Source organism: Danio rerio, chromosome 18 (assembly GCF_052040795.2).
Source record: "Danio rerio strain M-AB ecotype USA chromosome 18, GRCz13ab, whole genome shotgun sequence".
Classification (NCBI taxonomy): Eukaryota; Metazoa; Chordata; class Actinopteri; order Cypriniformes; family Danionidae; genus Danio; species Danio rerio.
Genome location: NC_141038.1, coordinates 17,487,324 through 17,500,657, shown reverse-complemented (window position 1 = coordinate 17,500,657; position 13,334 = coordinate 17,487,324). Strand labels below are relative to the sequence as shown.

General features: G+C 35.0%; 1 protein-coding gene across 2 annotated transcripts in view; it reads right to left on the bottom strand.

Moving 5' to 3' along the window:
* The window catches only part of itpr2 (inositol 1,4,5-trisphosphate receptor, type 2), a 167,294-nt gene that overhangs the window by 31,434 nt on the left and 122,526 nt on the right, over positions 1-13,334 (bottom strand). For both annotated transcript variants that reach the window (XR_015514832.1, XM_087293047.1), the window contains exons 46-50: positions 6,629-6,739; positions 5,856-6,048; positions 5,589-5,714; positions 3,888-4,063; positions 1,242-1,406 (exon numbers count right to left, since the gene is read on the bottom strand). Coding sequence is in view for 1 of the 2 variants with exons in the window: in XM_087293047.1 (XP_087149173.1) it covers positions 1,242-1,406; positions 3,888-4,063; positions 5,589-5,714; positions 5,856-6,048; positions 6,629-6,739 (771 nt within the window). In the remaining variant the exon portion in view is untranslated. The remainder of the gene's footprint in view (positions 1-1,241; positions 1,407-3,887; positions 4,064-5,588; positions 5,715-5,855; positions 6,049-6,628; positions 6,740-13,334) is intronic.

Genomic DNA, 13,334 nt, shown 5'->3' with positions numbered 1-13,334 from the left:
TTGGGAGAGATGAGAGTCTGAGCTCATATATTTCTTGAGAGCTCCCCAAATTTGTTTGTTTGGCTTATTCCTTGATTATTAGGGTTTGCCATGATGTAACTGCCAAATATACTAGCATACAGTACGTTTCTAAGGTGAAGCCCAGTACTAAAATGCTCATATAATGTGCCAACTTGATTTATTCAATGCACTCTTACTGCATGTCTTTGGACTGTGGCAGGAAACTGGAATACCCAGAGGAAACCATTCCGAAAAACATGCAAACTCCACACAGAAACGGCAACTGGCCCAGCCGGGATTTGAACCAGCGGACTTCTTGCTGTGGGGCAACCGCTGAGCCACCATGCCACCCTGACCAGGATTAATCTAGGAAAGAAGGGGAGGAGTAGGGGTGGATGGGGATATTCTTCAAGACGACGATGACTAATGTAAGGAAATCTGGTTATTTATGTATGTTTGGATTTTTCTGATTGGTAAATCAGATAATAGCTAATGCGAGTAGCCATGGTTAGGTCATGGCATGTGATCAAAATTAGTTCATAAATTTTCATAAAACAAATAAATAAAGAAATTTTCAAAATAAAGTAAAATATTATTTTAAAAGGCGACACGGTGGCTCAGAGGTTAGCACAAGAAGTTCACTGGTTCAAGTCCTGGCTAGGTTAGTTAGCACATCTGTGTGGAGTTTGCATGTTCTCCCGATGTTGGCGTGGGTTTCCTTTTGGTGCTCTGGTTTCCCCCACAGTCTAAAGACATTAGGTATAGGTGAATTGAATAAACTAAATTGGCAATAGTGTGTGTGTGTGTGTGTGTGTGTGTGTGTGTGTGTGTGTGTGTGTGTGTGTGTGTGTGTGTGTGTGTGTGTAAATTAGTGTGTATGGACATTTCTCATTACTTGGTTGCAGCAGAAAGGGGATCCGCTGTGTAAAACATATGATGCATAAGTTGGCGGTTCATTCCGCTGTGGTGACCCCTGATGAATAAAGGGACTGAGCCAGAGGAAAATTAATAAATAAATTAAATAATTTTAAAAATCTTTAACTGTGTTATTTTTTATAATCAATTATTGTTTAAACTACATAATTCACAGCTGTTCAATATCCATAAAAACAGCAAAACCTTTCTCTCTGAAAGCAAGAATCCCTGAGCCTCATGTTTAAAAGCATACGAAGGTCAAACATTAACTTCATTTAGTGGAAGAAAAAATAAAAATAAAACAGAAAAAAGGTGAGAAGCCATACCAGGATACTGTAGAAGAACTCGTGCACAAATAGCCCCAGCATGCAGACGATGACGTAACTGACGTGCAGGAGGAAGAAGACGTCCATGATTACTGCCTTGTATCCTCGGGTGAACGTGCCTTGATTCCCCACAAAACTAACCAGGAACACGATTTTATTTAGCAGCTGTGAGAAGATAGTACAGATAATGTTATCTCACCACTTCAGCACCCTTAACCATCACAGCTCAAGTCTTCAATTCAACCATCTTTCTGTCATATAGCAAAGACAGAAGAACAAAAAAGACAAATGCAAACTAGATTGTACAAGACAATGTTTGATGTTGACTTGAGAAAGCCTGAACGTTGAGGAAGCTGTAGAAATGTTTGAGATCATTTGAAAGTTAATATGGATGAATTTAAAGAAGTCTGACTGGCTAGTTGCTAGAGTGTTCTGGGTGGCCACTAAAACGTTTACTCACCATTGTCTTTGCTTTCCCCTTTTGGATTTTGTTTTGAATATTTCAATAAATGTTTTAAACTGCACTTAAACTGCCTTTCATCTTTGCCTTGCCACTATAGAAGCTAGTGTGTTGCTTGGCAGTTTTTAAAGTGCTTTGGAGTAGTTGCTAACATTACACATTATGCTATACCAAAGTCTAATAATAACATAGTGCGCTGTTAGCATCATGCTAAGATGATTACCATGTTATTACCAACAAGCTAGCATGCTTAACTTTAATTAGTAATGTTAGCATGTGCTTGGCATGTTTTATTTGTTAGCATTTTAGTTTTGATCATATTTTAATAATTAGTTAGCGGGCTAGCATTTTCAAACAGCATTATTATGTGACTTTAGGATGTACTTGGTATGTTTTAGTTGTTAACATTTTTAGGCTGGTTTTGATCATATCTTAAAAAAATATTTAACAAGCTAATATGCTTAAACAATTTTTTTTATCTTTTTAGACTTGCTTTGATCATAACTTAATAATTAGTTAGCCAATGAGCATCCTTAAACTTCATCAATTATGCCATTTTAACTTGTTGCTATATGGCATGTTTTAGTTCTTAGCCTTTTTTTGGCTAGTTTTGATCATATTACTCAACAAGCTGGCATTCTTAAACTTCATTAGTTATGCCATTAACATGTACTTAGCATGTTTTAGCTCTTAGTATTTTTGGCTAGTTTTAATATATTAGTTATGCATAGCATTCTAAACATTATTAGTCATGCCATTTTAACATGCAGACTACTGTACTTAGCCATTTTTAGTTGTTAGCTATTTGTCTTGTTTTGATTTTAATAATTAATTAACAAGATAGCATTCTTAAACGTATGCCATTTTACTTAGCATGTTTTAGTTGTTAGCATTCTTTGGCTAGTTTTGATCATATTAGCTAACAAGCTATCATAACCTTAACTTTTTATGCCATTTTACCACAGCATGTTTTAATTGTTAGCATTTTAAGATTGTTTGGATCATATTTGAATAACAGTTAACAAGCTAGCATTCTTAAATGTCATTACTTATTTTTAACATTTACTTAGCATGTTTTAGTTGTTAGCATTTTTGGCTAGTTTTGATCATTTTAGTTAACAAGCTAACAATCTTAACCTTTACTTGTTTTGTTATCATGCAGGCTACTGTACTTGGCAAAGTTGTTAACCTTTTAGGCTCATTTTGATCAATTTAATAAATAGTTAACAAACTCCCATCATTAATCGTCATTAGTTAACATGTACTTAGCATGTTTTAGTTGTTAGTATTTTTGGCTAGTTTTGATTATATTTTAGTAATTAGTTAATAAGCTAGCAATCTTAAACTTGATCAGTTATGTTATTTTAGCATTTAGGCTACTGTTCTTAGCATGCTTTATTTCTTAGCATTTTTAGGCTTGTTTTGACAATATTTTAGTTAACAAGCTAGCTAAACTTATTTAAATAATTTTAAGATCATTTCAATTTTTTGTAGCATTAGTACAACATTTTAACATGTTCTGACACTAATGACTGTTAAAGCAGCTATTTACTGCTAGCATTTGTAACATGTTAGAAACCCAGTATAAAGAAGGAAAAAATCGGTTCAGTGAGTTGGCTTGTTCGAAACACACACAACCATAGATGGCAAAACATTTTTAAAGGTTAACTTAGTTGGACCACTAGAAGACGCGGCGAGTAGAGTCTCAAATAACAGATCCCAGACTGGCAGAATCTGTTCGAGCACATGTCTCTGTTGGGACTTCTTGTGGTGCCATGATGGCTGAAGAGACGCCAGCTTGAACAGACTGGCACAACAGAGGGACGCGTCAGCAGTTTGAAGGCCGAAGCTTCAGTTGGCTGTGAGTGAGCCATGAAATCACTCTCATTTTTGATCTTAAGGCACATCAAGCACATCAGCCGCTTCTGTCAACGCAAGTGACACTGATGCAAAACGGCAATGCTGGATCCTCAGGCTGCCATCTAATTTCATATTTAGCCACATATCAAGCGCCTTCTTGAAATTATTCGGTAATAACTTTTAATTAGCAAACATGAGGTCTTCTTTAATAAGACTTTATCCGCTCTATATATTCAAAATACACTTTGACATTTAATCAATTGGTAAAGGCTGAGAGCTGATGAGTTTAAATGAAGCATGGATGGTTGATAATGAATTAGCCTTACATTGGCAGCCCCCAGGAGCAACAGTGTAGGTCCTAAACCCAGCGTGTAGATCGAGCGGAAGATGACGGTCACCAGGAACGCCAGGATGCCTCCACGCGGGGGAAGAATGAACAACGTGAAGGTGCTCACGACCACTGCCCCCCACAGCAAGACGGACAGGAATGGAGGCAAGACACCTGGAGGACAGAACCAAACATGAAGATTTTTGAAAATGAAATCTGCTTTATTTTTTCCAAAATTAATTGAAATTTAGCATTAATATGCTTTTGAATTTTCTATTTTAAGGGTTTAAATCAATATTAGCTTATATATTATGTTAAGAAATGTCATGTTGATTTAATATTTTATTCACATATAAATAAAATGTATAATAAAGCATTATTTTTAACAGTATTCAGATTCTAATGTTAATAAGGCATATGAAATGGGTTTTAATTTTTTTCTGGATTGGTTTAAAGCAGTGGTTCTCAAACAGTGCTACTGTTCAAGAGAATTATTGCTTGAAAGTACGTTGAAATTAATATAAAAATGGCAGCATTCACTTTTTTTTATTATTAGAATGTTCAACAAGAATACAAAAATATACAGAAAAGGAATCAATCCTACAACAACACAAATAGCCAACAGAACAAAACAAAAAAAGAAACAAAAGATTATGCCAGAAGTAATATAAATGACAAAAACCACTTTAAATCTTAAAGCAAGGTCACAGTGATGTATAAAAAGTCACATAAAATACAGTCGGCTGGGTATTATAGAAAAGAGACAATACTGTAAAAATCACATAGTGTTATTCATTTAAACGCTTTAACATTGCTGGAGGTAGAGTTTGTATTCAAATAACATCTCAAATCTCAAATCTTCAAATCTTTACAAAAAATAAGAAAAAGGGACTTTACAGACAAAAATTTGCATTTGTGTATAAAAAAAATGATGCTAGTAAAATAAATATATTTATTAGAAAATATTCATCTTTTACTTAATCAACATGATAAAAACCAAATAAAATATCCTTGAATGACAAAGAAAAATGATCTAAAAGAGAGACACATATAAATAACTGCCCTAGTTTTTAATCAATTCATTCAAATTTTTTGTTGTTGTGGACCGTATGCTGTGTTTTTAAGCATCGGATGAATTCACAGGGCCATAATTATACAACCCTTTAACAGGCATCATAACCACCTGGTTGACCTTTTATCCATAGTTTATCATTTTTATTTTAACTGTGTCTTTCTATTTATCAGAGTATGCCAGCAGATTATTCAATACAACATGTGGACCAAAATATTTTCAAGGAGTGCACCTTAAAGGATTAAAAAGTATCAATAATCCACAATATGGCTTTAAAAAATAAGAATTTGAAAATTGAGATTTAAAAAATTGAATTATGATTGAAAAGCAACAAAATAAGTACTATTAGTACTAATTTTGTTTTGATTGTATAAAAATAATTGAGTGTATTATTTTGATTGTTCCTATGAATTTGAATTCCTAATGTCATTTTCATATTTATTTATGTTTTTTTTTTAAATTTTTTTCCATTTCTACAATTTCTGGATTCCTATGTTTGGTTATTTTGTGTACCCAATGTGGATAACCCGGTGCACCATATATCTGTATGTAAATTTAAAAGCTGCAATAATAATGATAATAAAATAATAATAATAAACAAATAAAAAATAAATCAAGAAACTCTACCTTCATCTCCATCATCTCCAAATGGGTAGAAAAGAGCCACAGCCAAGTTGATCAACACAGCCATGTTAAAGGAAATACTTCCCCACAAAGAAATATGTTTTGACACCCAAAAAAGAGGTGCATTATCTGCAAACACACACACCAATTCATCAGTGTAATGACTCTGAAACAGACCCACACTGCTGATAAACTGTTTTATTATTATTATTATTATTATTATTATTATTATTATTATTATTATAATTAGTCTAAAGTGAAATGACCCACTTCGTATCTTCTTCTGCCACCTCATCTCATTGTAGAGATCATCAAACTGCTGGAAGAAGTCATTGACTTTGCTGCCCTGGTCGTCCCGCTCTGTGGTGGTGAAAACACGTACTTTCGACTCCTCCGTCAAATACTCGCAGATGTTGGGCACAGGGAACACGATCTGCTCCATGGTGCGATCATGGCGAACAATCTGCAATCAGTCATGTTTAACATACGCTTTAATGACATTTTCTGATGATACAGTGGGAAGCAATTTTAAAGCAATAAAGCAATATTTATCATCACATTTCAGCATTTCACTGATCAAAGTAAAAGAACTGTGAACTTTTTTACATTACAAGTTTTTGAAAATCTTATATTTTAATATGCAAATCTGGTATCATTTACTTACACATGCTAACTTGCATTATATCTATGACAAAAATGACACTACATTAATCAGAAATCGCTGTGATTATTCTTTTGTAGGCTACAATATTTCAAATAATCAGATAAATTATATATGAACGTATCATTTTAGAATATAGATATGAAAAAATAAAGTTTTTATTATGCAAGTGCTGCTAAAATGGAGAAATATGGCTGAGTGCAGGAGAAAAAATGTCTAGAAAATGCCTTAAAGAATATGTATTGTAACACAAATCTGCGTGCACCAATTGATAACATAAAATAAAAATGTGTCTCACCTTAAATGTGTCATATTAAAGCTACAGAAAGCCCTTAAAGGTGAGAGAGAATCACTAGAAGTTGTCACTCTGATTGTGATATACCTCTATCTGTGCAGTGTGGTTGGTGTAGTATGTGAGCGCTGCTTCTCCATCAATGGTGGGGTCTGGGCCAGGTTTCAGACTCTGCTGGAGGTTTTTTCTGTGTTTTGCCAACTGATTAAAAAAAACACACTTCAGTCAACACAATGATTCAACACATTCATAAACTGTAGGCCATGGGATGTTCAACTATGAGAACTCGATAAGTAAATCAACTCTCTTGGTCTTCCACAAGTGTCCATCAGTAAATGTGAATGAATTAAAGAAACCTGACATTTTGGCTGATTAAAATTTGTTAAATCATATTGAATAAATGAAGTTTTATTTATCTATTATGAAATATTATTTTGAGGTGGTTTGAAGTGGTTAGCACTGTCACCTTACAGCAGGAAGGTTGCTGGTTCGAGTCCTGGCTGGGCCAGTTGGTTTTCTGTGTGGGGTTTGGATGTTCTCACCATGTTTGTGTGGATTAAAAAATGAATAATTATTTATTATTTAAATAAAATGAAGGTACACTGAAGCCTACAATTTTACAACTAGCATTTTTGTATGTAACTGTACACTTATTTGTAAAAAAAAATAAAACGAATAATAAAAAGACACTACTCAGTTCACTTCCTATTCAATAATTAGACAACGTGTTGTGTTTTGTTACTGTCACAATCACCAGCAATTTTAAACACCATAGATCGCAGGAAAACATTCACATGAACTACAAATCTGCCGGTTTATGGACTACAGATCCCAGTCATGCAACACACACATTCACCTGCTCCAAGTCACCATTGATTAGACACTCACAGCTGAAGCTGCTTTTAGACTGGTTACTGCATTTTCCTTGCCTTCCATGTTTTTTAATTTTGCTTTGTTTGATCATTCCTGTATGCTCCCTGCCTTCTGACCATTTGCCTACTATTTCCACTACGACTCTGGATTGCCCTCAGACATCTATTTGCTCCTGTGTTGATCATTGCTTGCCTGACCATCCAGTCAATAAAACCCTGTATTTGGATCCTCATCTCCGTTGTCAGCGTCACATCCCCCATATTACAGTTACCTTCAATAAGAATAAGCTTTAACTTCAAATTCTGACACTTTTTAAATGATATTCAAACAATTTGACATTTTTTGACATGCCACAAAAGATTGCTGCATAATTAAAACGGCAAAAAAGCATAAGTGAATGTGAAATATTTACACTTTAACGATTAAATAATTGATTTAAATTTTAAAAAATTTAAAGAAAAAAAAAAATTTAAATCTGGATTTTTTGATTTCTTTTAATAATCTTAAGTCAAATTTAATAATTTACTCAAATAACAATAGTGGACTATGAATTGCTATGGCATTAAATTATGTTTATCTTAAGAAATTCTATATTTCCTATTCAATTGTCTATGTGTTTTAATAATTAATCTTTTTATGATTGATTTTTATTAAGATTTAAAAAGATTTAAGATTTAATGTTTAAGATTTGATGTTCAGTTCTAAACGATACATCAATAAAATCTGCACAATTGAAAATAAATGGAGGCATTAAAAAACTACCTTAATAGGACCACAACAAAGCTATAATCTGTGCACTTTAATAAAAGTCAACTTCTGAACCATCAAAGTGTTTGAAGCCACAACAACACAATAAATCTATCAGTGACACGGCGGTGACTTGACCAACGTGAAAAATCACATTAGCGATTTAGCAGCTTCATAATGCCAATGCAACCTGTGGAGGAGTACAAAAATCCAGAAGAGGTCAGGACTGATCAATCTGATTACTTCAAAAAACCAAAACATTTTAACAGCGGCCCACGCAGAGGAACTCTGATGTTTATCTCGTCTGAATGCCCAGAGTGATGTGGCCAAGATGCATTAGAGAGACAACAGCAACCAGACACAAGCTAATCAAAACCAGCGCTCGGAAAATCATTTCCAAAAGATGACAAGATCAAAGGCCAACTGGCGATCAATGAGCCTCGGCAAGATCCAAGCCATTCATTTAAGCACAGATCCATTTCCTTAAAAAAGGCCATTTATACGTAACGATATCTCCTCAGTCTACTGAAGCAAACTAGTTAGCGTCCCGTCCATAAAAGAGAGAAGGATACGTCCTTGGGACAAATAAGTAATCATTCCACACACCCTCTGTGTCCCCTCATTACATAATGGCCTTAGTGTGGTAAATGGTAGAAAGGGATTTACATGTTCATTTGTGAAGGACCACAAGTGATCTCTCTTCTGAGGTTTGTTTCAATAACCTTCCCAGTGTCCTTTTCATTTCAGATCAAAGCTGACATCGGGAAACTGTTTATACGAGCTTGAAGAGAGCAAGACACGCAATAAAGAGCTGAAGTGACACCAAATAATGTCATTTTGCTTGTCATGTAACAAGTAAACACAGGAGGATCTTGTTTTTGCAGCACTGTAGTTAAGCCACGCTAATAGTGCTGAGCAAACGAAAACAAATTGAAACCACAGTGGAGGAAGAAAAAAAAAGAGACTTGGGAATGTTCTTTGTGTAAATCGTTTACGGTTTCATCATTCAGTTTGACTTTCTGAAGTACAAAGCACATTTGCAGATGTTTTCTCAAGAACAGAGGTTCACATGTTCACCTGCCGATCAATGGTTGAAAAAAAAATGTAATAACTGGGTTGATTCATTCACGTATCTTGAAAAAAGAAAGTGAAAACATCATTGACTATCATACACTTTCACCATGATTGATAGAATGTCAGTGCAACAATAGTTATTTATTTACAATATTTGTTAGTTTTATAGTTTAATAGTTGTTATTTACAAATTTTGTCAGGCAAATTCAGAAAAAGAATCATTTGATGACATATTTAAATGCTATTTTATTATTTATGGATCACAATGCAGCTCCTAAACATTAATAATCAGTCAACATTTTTATCATTTGCTGCTATTTTTTAATCCAGTAGGTTTCACACATTTGCTAACAAGAAGTTTGTAATACTTTAAAATTTGATACAAATGCCTGGTAACACTTTATTCTGATGGTCCATTTGAGTATAAGTAGACTGTCAGCTTAATATCTGTTGATACTGCTCCTTCAACAGACATTTAACGGACTATAAGATACTTTGCAAGTACATGTCAACTTGCACGAACACCCTAACCCCAACCCCAACCCTAATGAGAATTAGTTGGCATGTACATAGATGCAATGTAATGGACCATCAAAATAAAGTGTGACCATATCCCTGATTATTTAGTCACCTCCTAGGGCTTAGTGGCCACATACGTGGACAGCACATTTTAGCTTTTAAGTGGCTATTTAAAATACTTTGAATGTTCTTTATTTTTTTACAGACATACAGTGTCATCCTGCAACTGTTTGCTGCAAATTAAATGTTCTAAACACAATTTTAACTGTCCAAAATTGGGGGGTGGGGGGGGGGGAGGGATTGTTTTTACTCTCTAAAAGTTAAAACATATCTATAAACAAAAAATTTCTATGTTAAATATGCATTTTAAAACCGTCAGGAAAAAATGTTTTATGAAAATTCGGACCCCGGTCCACATATATTGACATTGACATTTTTCTCTAAAAGTACATCATATCAAAAGATGAAACTTAGGTTTTTATTATAATTAGGTTCCAATAAGCCCAAATAGCAAAGAGAAATAAAAAACGCATGTAAAAAAACACATTGGGCCCTAAGAGGTTAACCATAGCTTTTAGCTCAATAAACTCCTAAATTACTGCTTATTAATAATTATTAAGGTAGAAGTTGAGTTTAGGTATTGGGTAGGATTAAAGTAAAATAAGATCATGGAAAATGTCTACTCATTAAGAGCCAATATCTTAATAATAGGCAGTTTGTTATCCATTAAATAATAGCTACAGGTATGCTCAATTCACATGGGGCGTTAGCATCCCATTTTTCTGATTGGTTGACGTCAAGTGTTCCCTAACTGAATTGTGGATCAGTTGGCACAGTTTCAGTGGCATTGCTTGCTGCAGAAATTGGGAATTTCTCAACTTTAAGCACCAACGAAAGCGTAAGTCGATCAGATCGCTTTATGCAAGTACCCCAGCTCAAACATTAGTCGCTTGCGGTCTAATTTCAGCACAGTGTTAGCACCAAGCTTCAGACACGCCCTCTGCCAAGTATTGACACTCGCACCCTGTGTAAATCAGGTGTCAGAATTAGTACTTAAACTAAAATGTTACAAATTATTTTTATATTTATATACTATAACACTTCAGTTGCCTTTTGAGGATCTTTTTGTCTACTTCACTTTGTCAGACAAGTCCTATTGCAGTGATTTTTTTGATTGTGAACAGACATGGCAGTAAATCATGCTTAGGTGTGACCAACTTTGTAGAGTTTTCAGTGTAAATGCACTACTTACACTATTTATACTACAAAATGGCGTAGAATAGTGCATAAGTATGCAATTTGGGCTGCACCAAGTGTTTCCAACCAAAGAGTCAAATGAGACTCTGAACTGGCACCAAATATAAACAGTAAAAACAGAATTTGCTGTGGTAGGAAAAGCTGCATGAATCTTTTCTTTATTTAATAAATGACTTGCACCTTAGAAGATGATGCCGACACACAATGAGCGGATGGTGGCGATTGAAGGCATCAGACACAGAGCACAGATGCTCTTGACAGTTCTGGAGGCAATTAACAATATAATAACACGAACACTGAAACAGTTAAGGTGTTACTGACTAAAACAACATTGCAGATGTTTTACAATGTGGTCATTCTGCTGGTTAGTCCATTCACACACACTTTTATCATTACATGATCTCTTATAACAAAAATTACATGAGCTTTTTAATGCGCATACTGGAATTTGTTCTGTAAAAGGTGTTTCCATCATAGTTTATGTGCATCTTTCTTATTGAATACAAAGTTAATCCTACACAGAAAATATTAAAATGTATGGGGGGCACAACTACATTTGATGCAATGGTTATGTTTAAAATCAATAACTATAAATGTTTAATCCTTGTTTAAGCATTTTAAAGTAATTTCTGTTTCTATCTCTTCTCTCAGTCAGCAATAGAAAAGATGTGGGATTATTCCTCAGCTTTGACTCCCTTTCGTTCTCTCTCTGCATGACTCTCACGGCCTCGGGCTCTGCTTGTTTTCTATATATGAGAAACTACACAGGAAAACGACACTGACAAACATTGTGCAGATGGTCCAGCTCAAGCGAAATCTGCCAAACTAGATCATATAGCCATAGGGCAGTGTTTCTCAAACTGGTGTCCGTTTAAAACAGCCACAGGGCTCTGAGGAAAAATCTTGAATTTTGAACCAAAAAAATAAAATCAACCCAAAAACTATAGTGAGAGTTAAAACGCTAGCTAACAGTGGGAGAGGTTTGCATACTCGTATTTCAGTCATCTCTTTCAGTCGTCTGTGGGCTTAGAGGAACACCTGAATTATGTCATTTTGAAAGCAGCCTGTTAGACAGAAATAAACTGTCTGGCAGATGGCTGCTGCTGTCAGAAAAAGTGTGTGGAAGTGAAAATGAAGATTGAAACTGAGAAATGCACAACTGACTTGAGGATTTCCTCACTGCAGGCTTCTTCATAGAACTTTCATTTTTTTTAACTTAAATTTTAAAGATAACTAAATTCTATTTCATCCTCAGAACTTTTTATCACTCAATGCACCGTGCTGCATACAGTACAACCAATTCAGTTCCTTTAATTTGAACCAAATATACAAATATTTATTCATTTGAATTCAAACTATACTCCACTGCAAAATTGCTTTACCTAGTTTTCTGTCTGGTGTTTAGTCCAAACATATAAAAATAATTAACTAAAATAATATTTTCTAGACAAGCAAAACATATAGGGCTCTATTTTAACGATCTAGGTGCAAAAGTCTAAAGCACATGGCACAAAAGCATTAAGTACGTGTACGAATCCACTTTTGCTACAGTATTTTAAGGGTGGAAAAATATGCTTCTGAACCCCTGGTACGCTTGTGTCATCGAGCTACTGTTCTGTGAATGGCTGTAGCTAGGTGATGGTCACCACGAAAGCAAAGCGCCAAAATAGAAAGATGTATGCACATCATGGTCATTCTACTTTTACTGAATCTTTTTTTATTGGACATACAGAAAGCAACTTGTGCCCATCTGCCGCAAAAATTATATAAACGTTCAGAACATAACGTGATGTCAGAAGCTGTTTTTGGAGGAGACGAGCAGACATTATCACTGTGCTTGCCTTGGCTCAGTCCCACTTGTCACCAAGGTATAGTACAGAATACACAGACACACACACACACACACGCACGCACAAATAAATGTTATGAAAATGATACTTTGTTGTACAGTTGGCAATCCACTTCTGTTTTATGGTACGATTGAACTCATACCAGAAGTGAACCGGACCAGAGTTCGCATGAACCATACCCCTGACCACCTCTTTTATGTGGATCTCAGAAGACACATTCACACTAGCTAAACGTACTGTACTCTGACAACAAACGAACCCGGGTGTGGACAAAAGTGCTAGTGTGAAAGCACTCTTAATGAGTTATAGGTGTGTTTTGAGCATAATGTCCATTAAACCAATCATCGCCCAGTCCCTTTCAGAGTCAGTTGCGTCATGCCATGGCGCATTTGCTATTTACATGCCGGACTTTGTAAGTGGAAAAACTGAATGCTTCACTAGCAAGAAAACAGTTAAAGAGACCTTCTGCAGCGCGA